At 44.2% G+C, this 13,596-nt stretch overlaps 1 protein-coding gene across 2 annotated transcripts in view; it reads right to left on the bottom strand.

Moving 5' to 3' along the window:
• Nucleotides 1-13,596, bottom strand: part of prkar1b (protein kinase, cAMP-dependent, regulatory, type I, beta) — a 57,761-nt gene that overhangs the window by 41,756 nt on the left and 2,409 nt on the right. The window contains exons 1-2 of one of the 2 annotated variants that reach the window (XM_079282266.1): nucleotides 5,829-6,165; nucleotides 2,841-3,011 (exon numbers count right to left, since the gene is read on the bottom strand). In XM_079282266.1, the coding sequence (XP_079138392.1) occupies nucleotides 2,841-3,011; nucleotides 5,829-5,831 (174 nt within the window). In that variant the 5' untranslated portion in view covers nucleotides 5,832-6,165. Of the gene's footprint in view, nucleotides 1-2,840; nucleotides 3,012-5,828; nucleotides 6,166-13,596 lie in introns of those variants that run through there. The other variant, XM_079282265.1, reaches the window with a different exon arrangement.

The following is a 13,596-nucleotide window of genomic DNA, read 5'->3' as shown; positions in this document are numbered from 1 at the left end:
TGGGTAACTGCATTGAACAAATCAACAACTGGATGTGCCAGAATTTTCTTCAATGAAACAAAGATAAAACAGAAGTAATTGTTTTTGGTACCAAGGACGAACAATTGAAAATCACCGCTCAGCTTCAGTCACTGATGTTAAAACCCACAAACTAAGCCAGAAATCTAGGTGTAGTTATGGATTCAGACCTCAACCTGAACAGCCATATCAAGACAATTACAAAATCAGCCTACTATCACCTGAAGAATATATCAAGGATTAGAGGACTTATGTCTCAACAGGATTTGGAAAAACTTGTCCACGCATTTATCTTCAGCAGACTGGACTACTGTAACGGTGTGTTTACAGGTCTCTGTAAAAAATCCGTCAGAAAGCTGCAGCTGATTCAGAACGCTGCAGCTCGAGTCCTCACTAAGACCAGGAGGGTGGACCACATCACTCCAGTTCTGAGGTCTTTGCACTGGCTTCCTGTCCAACAAAGAATTGACTTTAAAATCCTGCTGTTGGTTTACAAAGCACTGAATGGTTTGGGACCAAAATACATCTCTGATCTGCTGCTACCTTATGAACCATCCCGACCCCTCAGGTCGTCTGGGACCGGTCTACTTTCTGTTCCCAGAGTCAGAACTAAACATGGAGAAGCAGCGTTCAGTTTTTCTGCTCCACATATCTGGAACAAAGTCCCAGAAAGCTGCAGGTCTGCTGAGACCCTCAGCTCATTTAAATCAAGATTGAAGACTTTTCTGTTTGCTGCCGCCTTTAATTGAACCACGTTCAATTAATATATTAATCAAGTTCCTGCATTTCTGCATTTTACTACTGCATTTCATTTCTTACACTGTTTTAATTGTTTTTGAAATCTCCTTTTCTTTTGCCTTGTGTTTTGATGCTTTTAATGGTTTTATGTGAAGCACTTTGAATTACCTTGTTGTTGAAATGTGCTATACCAATAAACTTGCCTTGCCTTGCCTTGCCTTGAAGCAATCATGGGCTTTCATCTTCGAATTCAATTTTAATGAACTTGTTTCTGATGGCCTGTTGTGTTGAGTAAGCACATGAATTCATTTATTTTTCACATGCAGCTGACGTGGCTGTCTGATTCATTGCATGTGTGTGTTATGTGTGTGTGTGTGTGTCCGTCTTAGATAGTGAGGGACAGTGAGGCTGGAGATGGGGGCAGGCTTGTTACCTCGACACATAACTGCGGTGTCTGGTAGAGACTTTCGAGCCATAAACACACGTGCTCGTGGGTGTGTGCACACACCTGATACACACACACACACTCACTGCACGCTCCAGTGGCCATGCGATTACAGCGTGGTGATGGGGGTTCGTGCCGCTTTGTCGTTACCCGGCAATTAATTGCGCGTCAAGTTAATTACAAATGAACAAGCATGGCAATGATACAATGACTAGAGTGTGTAAGTATGTACAGTATGTGAGTGTGTGTCTGTAAAGGTGAGTTATAGTGTCTGGCTAAAGGGCACCCTTTCCAATAGCTCCATTACATTGTGAAATGAACACATGACAAGACGATGCGGTCCAAAAGGAGAAAACATGAAGTCACTTCACGAGATAAATGATTTTAACTTCATCTGTCAACCATATTGTCTGGCGTACTGTCTTACAAACCAGAGACGCAGAGAAAAACACAAGCATAAAAAACATTTAAAAAAAAAAATTTTCCTTTTTTTTTTAAAACCTTTATTTAACCAGGTCGTCCCATTGAGATTAAAAATCTCCTTTGCAAGATGTAAGTAACAATACAAGATGTAAGCAAGATGTAAGTAACAATACTACATAACATTAAGGAGCAGTTTTTGTTTTTTATGCTTATGTGTTGCTAAGAAGACACCCCAGAAGATGAGTCACTCAGGTATAGTTCCATCATTGTTCAAAGTCAAAGAATAACTTCATGATGTTAGTTTTAATGAATAAATATATTTTAAAATCAAGTACATTTCTCTGGCATTCATAGTTTTCTACTGTACCGAAACGTACCGAACCGTGGCTCCACTGTATCGTACCCAACCCAACCGTGAGTTTTGTGAACCGTTACACCCCTAGTATACATGTATACCAGGTTTCTTATCAGCTTTCTGTATGAACACATGTGCATGACAAAGAAGTAAGACAGGGCACGCAAGATATTTGATTACATGTAACAATGCAGCCTCGCATTTAGAACTATTTAATTCAAAAACTGAAACAAAGTAGCCTCTAGAAGTCTTTTAATAAGTGAGCTTCCACAGATTAACCTGGTTTCTTGCATGTAAATGCATTGAAATGTGGGGGTCCATCTGACGTTGATGTGGTTGAGCTCAGTTAGCGAGTAAATAAAACTAGCATCAATGAAAAGCGTTGCCCTGCAAAAAAACCTGCTTGTGAGTCCATCACAAGCAATCTAACGTCACAGAGTTGAATCTCAGCATCTGTGCAGAACATCTATTTTGCAGCAAATAAATGCACTGTCAGCGTCCATGTCCGTTCATTAATTGCTGTCATACATGTACACAGCTCATCTTCCCTCCGCACTGTCAAGATGTTTCGATGAATGTGTTTACATTCGTGCTCTTGAGTGGGTGTCATCAGACCAACAGCTGTTTCCAGCTGTTATTTATTCCAAATAAATGTGTTTTTGATTACATTAGAATCTATTTTTAATTCATTACACTGATTACTTAGACGAGAGCCCTGTGATTTATGCACATATGAATTAATTTTTGTATTGTATGTTTGTCTATGATGTGTATGCATAGATCTATCAGTCTTCCGGCTGTGCGTGCCACTATGTGTCTGTGCACACATGTTTGCGTATGCACCCATCTTCCAACGCTGACCTTGCGTACGTAGCTGACAGCGTCCTCTTCAGTGTACACCTCGGCGCTGACCCCTCCCCTGCGGCGCCGGGTCTTAACAACAGGGTTGGGCGGTGGGGGAGAAACCTCGTCATCGTGTGAGTCCGACTGGCTGTTCGATTTCTGGCGTGCCATGATCTGCTTGCATTCCTCCTGTGAAAAGAAGAGGAGAGACAAGATCGTTAGAGAGGGACAAGCATAGAGAGCGGCACACAGAGAGGGAGAGAAAATAAATCAAGTTCAAGTGTAAATAGCAGATGGTCCATCAAACCAGTGGCCCCTGTTGACAAACTCAATAAATGCGGAAAGAAAAAAGGTGCATATGTCGGAAAATAAAATCAACTGCTGTTGCAGCTTCAGTCAAGACAAACCTGTCTCTGAACACCCTTTCTGACGTCAAGCGTCATGTGGATTCTTAACCGGGTCAGACAGTTCAGTGGACATGTCCTAGTCCTGAGTGCACGCTGTGCACGCTGCATCTGGCTGCTAAAGGCATCAAATATTAATACCTGCAGGCCTGAACACGCAGAGAGGCTCAGCAAGGCGCTCTCCTCCTCTCAGATAATCAACAAACAAAACAAATAAAGACCAAAAACCAAAGATGAAAGGGGCGACTCGGTGTCTCTGACTGCCTGTTGCTTCAACTGTTGCAGGTGACGAATCATTGATTGCGCACTTGATTAACACATTAGCATGAGTACACAAGAAAACCCATGCAGGCTAGTTATTGTGTGAGAGTGCTGTGAGACAAGGGCAGTGGGATAACAGTGTGTGCGAAGGTAGCCAACATCCACTGCTTTGTGAGTTTCCACCAACAATGACGTGTGTGTGTGTGTGTTTGTGTGTGTGTGTGTGTGCACCTGCTGGCACAGTGGGTTTATTCCTTTATTTGAGTGCATTGGGGTGTCTAATAGCACATCGGGGAATGAGTTGGCAGCAGTATTATTCACTATCGGATGTTTTGGTACGGTAACAATCTCATCTGCTGGCTGGTTCACTGCATTGCTGCTGGGTACTCAGAAATAAACTAAGGTGTCTCAGAGGGACAGGACTCCAGGTAGGCAAGTAGCAAGAGGTGGCACTCTCACATTGTAGTACAGAATACACCACACCGACAGAAATAACCAGAAGAGAGAGAGAGAGAGAGACAGCGAGAGAGAGAGAGAGAGAGAGAGAGAGAGAGAGAGAGAGAGAGAGCGAGAGAGAGATGTTGGAAAGGTGGAGGAAGGCAGGCAGCTGCGTGATCCGTCTCGTGGTCTCTCCTGCTCCATCGTGTGAGCAAGCTGGGTTTCTCATTATGGTTTTATCGAGAGACACACATTGAAAAATTGTCAATGAACTGATCAACAAAAAATGCATCAGCACGGCCAAATATGTTCATGGTTCAATCTTCTCAACAGCAAAGATTTGTTGCTTTTCTTTCACCGCTACGATGGTAAACTGAATGTCTTTGAGTTCACACTGCTGGTCGAACAAAAAGAGCCATTTCAATAAACACTTTTATTCAACAAATTGCGATGAAGATTTGTCATTGTTTTACAGACCAGAATCACAGCAGGTCACTCGATAACGTAAAATAAGCATCAGTTGCAGATAATAAGTTTAATTTAAATCTATGAATCAAAGTATTTGCTGTGGTTTGAATTCATTTATGATTCAAGTTCATTTGGGTTGTGCTGAGACAATAACCAATGTAAAATGTTTAAAGCAGTTTGTATTCTATCACCTTTCATTCATCATTGATTATTGATCATTAACAAGGACAGCAATCAATTAAGGACATTTTCTTGCTCACACAACAAAGAGCAAATGCAGACAAAAGATGCAAAGCAGACACTTTTTTTGCGTCCCGGCTTTTGTGGCCCCATTGAGTTCCCACCACCTCTACATTTTTAGAGTGCGTTGTATAATTCAAGTCCCGCCATTTTCTTTGAAACACAGCTAGGCAACTTTTTTTTCTCTCTGCAAACTGGAGAGGGGAGAAGAAAAGAAGAAGACCTGGAGCAGCTGGGAGCAGGGTGATTACTGAGTGCCTTGAGCAGGGAGCAGAAATGGCTGCCTCTTCACTCATGCTCATACACTGACAGGGAGGCGAAGACAGAGACAGGGAGGAAGAGGAAGACAACAGAGTGACAGAGAGCCACAGCGAGAGATGGAGAGAGGAGGCGGCAGCGAGGGGGTGACCTGGAAACAAACGAAACTGTCAAATCCAGATCTTCCAGCACTTCTCTCGTTCTTAACGATCATCCCAGCAGCATAATGTAATAAGGACGGCGAGCAGTAATACAGCAGTGCTGTAATGACACACAGCAGCAGCCTGTTAGACACTTCAGCTCGCACTTTCACTCAATTCTTTGAGTTGCTATCCTTTCATCTCATTCTCATTCTCTGTCTCGCTCCATTTCACTGCGTTCTCTGCTTGACTTTGTGTAACCTCCTGCTCATTACATCCTGAGGTTACTGTGACGCTTCGCTCGCTGTCTGTGTGAAACGGTGTGATGATGCAGATCACACGCGCGCACATCTTGCTTACGCAGTCACTGCCCGAGGGAACGCGGCCAGCGGGAGGAGAAGAGGAGAGGTAGAGCCGGAGAGCAGCATCGAGAGCTCACAAACACATGCACAGGCGGACTGCTCGGGGGGGGGAGAGCTCACACACTTCAGCTTAATCAAGGTCTGCAATCAGGTAACACACTACTGTCGCTTAAAACAGAGAGGGCAAAGCCACAACAAACACAACGCTTCCCTTTCTTTCAAGCAGTGCCGATACGTGCATAAAAACACTCACTGTCAACACACATGCCCACTCAAACGAGCTGGTACCAAGCATCTTCACCTTGCAATGAAACTTCACATGCATCAAACAGCAAACACAGTGTTGTTCACTACTTGCTCCTGCCTTCGATGAGATTACACAGGTTAGCTCCAGGAGGCTAACTACAGACATTGTTTCTTAACAGAGGTATTTACCATGGCATGGAGGGCCCCTGGCCAGGCGTGCTGTTTGTCCTCTCGGCCTGGCAGACGCACCAGGCATCAAGTCAAAGTGTGAGTGTGTCAAAGTGTGCATGGGAATCAACACGCCCGGATCCCCAGCTCATACACACCTGACACACATGTCACACCCCAGCAGCAGCAGCAGCAGCAGCATCTTGCCATATTAGCACAGCGTCCGCTATGTGTATGCCTTGTGTATCAGGTTAGAGAGAGTGTGTGTGTGTGTGTGTGTGTGAGTAATCAGAGATTATTCCAAGTGTGTGTGTGTGAGAGAGAGAGTGAGAGAGTGGCGAAATGTCTGCAATCCCCACGACAGAGCAGCTGAAGAAGAAGACTACTGATGAAAACACTGATCACAGCAGAAAGCCTGTTTATCCATCGCTCCTGCGCAACTCTGTGTCCCTGCTTTCCAGCCCTCTCCCTCTTACACTCCCTTTCTCTCCCCCTCTCTCACGCACACACTCACAATCAGCTGGCGCAATGAGCGGGCTCCTCCCCCCCCCCTGTCACTATGACGACCGGGTACTGTGAGCATCCTGAATAGTTGGCGGTGAGTCTGAGCTGGAAGCAACGGTGGCTCGAACACCTACATTCACACCCGTTCTGACACCTGTTGACAGATTGTCTCTCCCTCACTTATCCGTCTTCAGGGATTCACAGAATCGTCACTCCCCTCAATACAGACTTCTGTTCTGACCAAATGGCGTGTGCCAATGGCTCCAAACATTCCCACTGGGATACATCATCGTCCCATCGTCCCATACCCCCCCCCCCCCCCCCCCCCCCCAAGTGTGCCAGACACTGTTCTGTACCATGCAGTGTCTTCTGTCTTCCTCACTCCTTGCTGTTCTTAAGCCCCACCCGCACGCTTTCCTCTTGGGTCAGAGGGTCACTCTGCATCAAGTGAGGACTTTGTGTCTGCCTCCAACAAGTCCTCATACTGTTCTGGCCCCAGTGCTCAAACACAGGAGCACGGCAGCACGGCAGCATGACCTCTGATGTCTCATAAGTGTAAATGCATACATACAGTGCAGAGGAGGCTTCATTAGACCGAGGTGAGCTGAGAGCAGCTGCAATGTGTCTTCAGCAGCAGCAGAGGAAAACTTGTTCTTGCTTTAGCTCTTCTGTAACAACACACAGGCAAGGCAGTTTGAGGCAATTCATTCCATTCATTTCATTTCCAGGGCTATGCACGCAGCAAAACACATCTGCAAAAAAAAAACCTTTTTTGCAACAGTTTTACCCTTTTTGCTATACTATCTTAGTGTAAAGCCTCGCTCTCCCTCTCTCCTCCTGCTCTCCCTGCGTCATCATCAGCGGCTGGATGCCAGAAAGAGAGAGAGAGAGAGAGAGAAAGAGAGAGAGAGAGAGGACAGGAGAGGAGACAGAGGACACAGAAGCTCTGTAAAAAGTGGGCTTTGCACACAGTGACGTGTGGGTGGGAGTTTAAAGCAAAGAATGGACACACAGACAAAAGATGACTCATGCAATTACAGCCACACTCGGTTCAATCAAAAGTCACCGTTATTACACCATTGTTCCAATTTCCACTCATTTATGGACGTCATATTTAAATGGGCCTCTCCTGTTTTGTTTATTCCCTGAGCCAATTTGCACCAAGCAGATATCAAGCAGATATATCCTAATAGCTGTGACCAACCAATGTGAATCAGCCCTCCACCCATCATGAACCCAGCATAGAAGCTCAGTGGGCTCGCAGCACAAATACATCAAAGTATATCTATTCTTCCATGAAAATCATTTCTGATGTCAGTTGGAAAACAAACGGAAGCATCCATAAGCCGTTACCTTAGGTAGCCCTAATCCAGTGACGGAGACAGTTTCACTCTGCAATGCCAGAGCTGAAAGCATGCAAGTGAACCAAAAACAACAAGGTGCCACACACACACACACAGTTAATGAAGCATGGAGAGCTGATCCACCAGTGGAGCTAACAGTCTACTCATCACTCTGTTCCACACCATTACAGCACCACAATGGACAGAAAGGTCGCTGCTGTATTCAGACTGTGTGTGTGTGTGTGTGCGTGTGTGTGTGTGTGTGTGTGTGTGTGTGTGTGTGTGTGTGTGTGTGTGTGCGCAGTGCTGGCCTCCCAGCTATGAAATAATGTTCTCTCTCTATATGGATGCAACACACACACACACACACACACAAAGACTTGTCTTGCTATCCTAATATTAACTCTCCATTTCTGACATGTTTCTAATCTTAACCCTCAAATTGAACTGCTGAAACCATTTACAAACGTCAAACGAAGTCTGAATTCGAAAATAAACTTGTGCGGACCGCTCTTTCCATCCCCAAGTAATTATGAGTAAACTGGTGCTACACTGTGACAGCAGCTACAGAGAGCTGACAGCCAAAGACTCGCAGCAGGAGCGAGACTGAAACCCTGCTCCTCACATCACATCTACAGCGTTCTCATGCTTGCAGGATGTTGGTGGGAGTTCTTTCGGTATTGAGGGTTCACTGTTGTTTAGTTCTTTGAGTATTTTCAGGAAATCTATAAGATAAGTTTCACATCTATCGAGACTGCGCCATGCCGGTAAAAATCAGATTAAAAAAAGGGAATTCTTCGTAACTGAAACTCTATTGCTGTGTCGATTATACTCAACTGACAGCAAATAAATCGGAAAACAATTTTGTGAATCAATCAATCAATCATATAAGTAATTTATTTTGCTGGCTTCTCAAGTGTGAATCTTTGCTGGTTCCCTTTGTCTGAAATATTTAACATAATACCTTTTGGATTTTGGATTGTTGGACGGACAAAGCGAACATTTGAATACGTCAGCTTGGGTTTGAGAGAAACTATTTTCAAGCATTTTATAGAAAATACCAAAAAAAAAAACGATTGATCAAGAAATGAATCCTCTGATTTATCGATAATGGAAATGATTGTTAGTTGCAGCCTTAGAATGTCTTATGCGATCTACTAGTCATATCAAACGCTGCTGCCTGCTTTACCAATGCTCTGTCTAGATGCAACATTCGTTCACTGTTGTGTCGTTTCTGTACTTCTTTGCTGTCTCTGACTTGCCCTTTACATCTTCGTGCTGTACACCTGACACCGATGCTGTTTCTCTCACACCAACCACAGATTAGTCGGGGAGGGAGGAGGGATGCAACGGGCAGATGAGAGAGGACAAAGAAGGACCACCAGGAAAACAGGGACAAGGGGGCCCGATTTACCTGAAGGGGCCCCCAGGGCGGAGGTTTAGGCCGGGGTCACTGCGTGCACCCCAGGATGATCTGACAAAACCCCCCGCTCCCACAGCGGTGGTGATGAGTGAACACAGAGGCACGAATTACACTGTGCTACAAAACGTATGTATGGACATACACTTATAGAACAGTAATAATATGTTATCAGCATATATGCTAATATGCTGATGGCATACACATCACTGGCACACATAGATTGATCTAAATAGTCATAGAGCCGAACAACAGGACGATTGGGACGACATAAAATAAACAAAAGAAAAAGTTGATCGGGGAGATATTTCAACACTAATTCTGCTCTAAAATGCTGTCAGTGGACTCAACACACAACCAAACCCTCCTGACAAATTGTCAATCAGAGGCCTTTGAAGGGACTGGCTTGGATTTGTTATGATAGGTGCCGGTGACAGCTGAATGGCTGGCAGCACGGAATTGCTTCTCGTCTTACAGGGGGGGGGGACGGCGAGACAGTGGCTGATTGACTGATAGACTGACGGACAGAGAGTGAGGATCTCCCACAATGCAATGTGATGGGATCTTTCACAAGCAGAGCTGATGCAGCACGGTTCACATTCGTTTGACTCGGCATGCGTTCTTGATGTTTGTGGGAACATCGTCGTTGTGTGATCAATGCAACGCTTGCCTGTAGAGGTGTGGAGACACAAAGAATGCTGATTCTGATGCTGTTATGTTATTTCTTTCAAACAACCATAGTTACTAAGTGCGTAAGGCTGTCACGACATGTCAGACAAATACCTTGAATAGTAAATGAAAAAATAAGAATAAAAAGTATCGTTATTTAGTCAACCAACTGAGAAATAATTGAAAGCTATCTTGATAAATGATTCATTCTTTAAGTATATTTTATGCGATGGTGAATTCAATATCTTTGGGTTTTGGTCGGACAAAACAAGCAAAGAATGAATTGGTAATGAGGATAACTACAAAGATGTATTGCATGTCAATGGGAATAGAGCGTTTAGTGTTTAGCTTATGAATTTAAAGCTGATACACACACACACACACACACACACACACACACAAGATGCAGAAACTGTTTAGCACCTGCTCTATGGCAAGGGCTTTATAAAAAATAAGATATAAATGGATTGACTGTTAGATGCTAAACCTGTTTGCTTTATTAATGGGGAACAACAACCCAAACGATGACAAAGCAACATCTGCAATAGGTCCTAAGTTTCGATTTGAGATCACAGAGCAGTGCCGAAGTCATGCAGTTACCCAAATGTGGTGCTTCACCTCATATCCAAGCACCACACACATACAGGACAGATGGAGTTGAGGAGGGACGGCTGTCATGCGGAGAACATTTGGTTCACCAGTGCAGGTGGTATGTTGGTGATCAAAGTGTTGATGGAGGAGAGCGACGCATCTTAAGTCATCAAGTATGTTCTCACGGAAGGTAGTAGAAAGAGGAGCGGGGAAAGTAGAGGATCTTCTGTGGATAAATGGCCGGACAAAGCCAGCGACGGCGGTCCAGAGGCGCCAGAAAACACTGTAGAACACTGAAGAGTCAATGAGTCAATGAAACATCTGCAGTGGCAGCTGCCCACTTGATATACTGAGGGACATATCCACACTCACACATTCAGTTCTTGCACTTTTAGATGCTGCCTGTTGGACAAATACGTAATGATGCAGTCTGATGAGAAAAAGTCACCTTGCTATGCACATGACCGCGGCCAAAAGGACTGCAACAATGAACCCTGTGTATTAGAAATGCAGTCTCTGGTCATCACTGTTTCAGTACCTCTGCTGTTCAGGAGAGACAAACTTCTGTATTAAAAAGAATCAAACTCAAGTGCCTGGTTAAAGATATTCCGCTGTAAACTGAACAGCTTTGCCCGTGAACTTTCAGTAAATAGCAGCGACAAACACACTAGTTCAGCGATGGTCCTCAGATTGTCCTGTCAGAATGCTTTTTTTGTGGAATTATTGTCTTTTCACACTGTCGTGTGCCAAAAATGAAGGTTCGCTCCTCAGAAAATGACACACTGAGCTGAGCTGATAAGAGATGAGAACCCTCATGTGAATACTGTTGTAGCGATCAAAGGCATCATTACCATGCATAAATAGGCAGGATGAAAGGCAGCGAGACACCTGTTATTTTCCCATTCACTATTTCAGCGGAGTACCAAAGACATGTCATTATATCGGAACAAAAGTTAAAAACAAACTAGTCAGACTGATGATTAAGTGTGTTTTCAAGTTTGTGTGTGTGTGTGTGTGTGAGTTAGTGCACGAGTAGCAGAGAGACACCAAATAGAGAAGACAAAGAAAAGGAGGACGACAGACGGGATAAAAACATCACAGAACAAAAGCTTGAGAGCGGATGATGGAGGAACTTAGTGAAAGAAAAAAGATTTCCCAGATAAGACTGTGAATGCCGTATGAAATGGATCCTGTGCAGATATGAAATGAGTTTAACTTAGGTCTGGCAGATGGGGAGAAAGAGTAAAAAAACCTGAACGCATGAGGGAGAGATGGATTCAACTTTGTGAATAAAGGGGCTCATTCAACACTGGATAGACGAGAGTCTATCCTCCCCTGTTCCCTAGGTTACCGTCTGTACTGGGCGACGAGTGAAGAAAGAAAGAGAAATGCAGACAGCGTAGAAGGTGAAGCACGGGAGAAGATGTGTGACGACAAAAGAGCACTTTCTGCTCTGTCTTTGTGTTGAGAACAAGAGCTTCCTGCTCTGAAAGATCCAACATCTTGATTCAACAAAACTTTAAATGTTGTTTGGTATTTTAAAAATTGTCTTCCTCTACAGCTTGTTTTTTTTTCAAAAGATTTCAAGATTGAGATCAATGTGTTGAGCAATAGAACACTGATCAAACTTAATCACGATACAAGATAGAAAATGAAATCCAGATTAAATGGACATGAACCAAAATATTGTCCTAAAAGTCAACCTGCGCCAGAGGAAAGGAGAACAATAAGCCTCTGAAATAACTGGGACACCACAAAAGCATAAAGCGTGGCCTGTTTAAATTCCACGAATGACTGACCTCACAACACAAGTACGGATTTAGAAGGCTTGACTGGAACAGTGTTGGGCAACTGTGGGCCTCAGAGGGCTGACAGCTGCAGTTTTTTGTTTATTCTAACCACTTGTATACACCAGGTGATTTCACTGACCACCATTCAACAACATAACTGTTCACCGAAGGTACAAGGAAAAGACTGACTTCTTCTTCCTATATACCTTCTATATGTTAGCGCTATAGGCACGTGCACTGCTGCCTACCGCCGGTTAAAAACAACGACGCATTTTGCCTTTTGCAATCAGAAGAGATGTAAGTGTTTATTTGAATATAGAGGGGGGGGGGGGCGGGGGGGGGGGGGGCGTGCGATCCTTGTGGCATTCTTACGTCAGATGTGAGCTGACGCACTCCGATGACCAAAGACGCATGTTAATGCAGGTGTAAACAAGGTCATAGTGCCATTATGCAAATGACCTTTTGATACTGTGGCACTTTTTCCTGATGCAAAACTACAAACCCCATTTCCTCTGGATATTCAAAATGCTATTTCTTGTCATGTAAACAGAAATATTCAGCGGAGCTGTTAGTTTTGCAATCAAGGAAGCAGTCAGCTTATTGTTTTTGTTTTTTTTGAATGACGGTGTTTTTATGGTTGCTGCGTCGGACACATCTAGCCAGCACAAGGGGAGATTGAGGAGTTCAAATGAGAATAGAAAAACCCTGAGAGGACACTATAATCAGAGCCCACAGGTGGATGCTGATTAAATGCTACACTCAAACCAATAGCAGTGACGTTAGTAGCAAGCATGATTGCGTTTAAGAGCACGGCAGCTTAAACGCATTAACCTTTAGCTCACGGTGAGACGAATATGTGATGCAGAGAGTGGAGCAAGTCCCATGTAACACTGTTTTCCACCAACAACACATGTATTTATCCTTCATGCAGATTGCACTGGTGCCTCTGGACACCGGAGCACAAGTTTCAGGAAAATAACTGCTTTGATGCTCATTTGTTATTGAGCTGGAATACACGTTGTGCAAGTGTGCAGTATGTAATTTGACAGCATGAATCACTCGTAACGTGCTACAAGTACGCTTCTGCTGAGCTCTGTCACAGCCATTAGCATTCATGCTGCCTCTGACTATGCAGCATTACAGCCACTAACAGCAGCAGAAGCTCCGCTATCAGTGCTGTGCTCACACTCTGCTGAGGCAAAGCATCACTTGCATAAACATGATGATCAAATCACATGACTCTCACATGCGAACACGTGCACATGACTGCAGCAAGGATGGAGAACTTTCCTCCAGGCGTCAGGATGGTGAACTTGAGCCCTGCTACATCTGATGCTGCTTCACAATCGCTTCTCTTGTTGGAGACTTCTTTCCACGGCCAAAACCCTCATCGGGCCAACATCGGCAGCCTACAGCTACATCTCATGCACCTTTGTGACCTGCCTGTGCAAGAGTGCAAGAGTAGAGCCCAT

Source organism: Melanostigma gelatinosum (assembly GCF_949748355.1).
Source record: "Melanostigma gelatinosum genome assembly, chromosome: 13".
NCBI classification, from domain to species: domain Eukaryota; kingdom Metazoa; phylum Chordata; class Actinopteri; order Perciformes; family Zoarcidae; genus Melanostigma; species Melanostigma gelatinosum.
The sequence above is the reverse complement of the archived record's forward strand: the minus strand, read 5'-3'. Positions and strand labels throughout refer to the sequence as shown.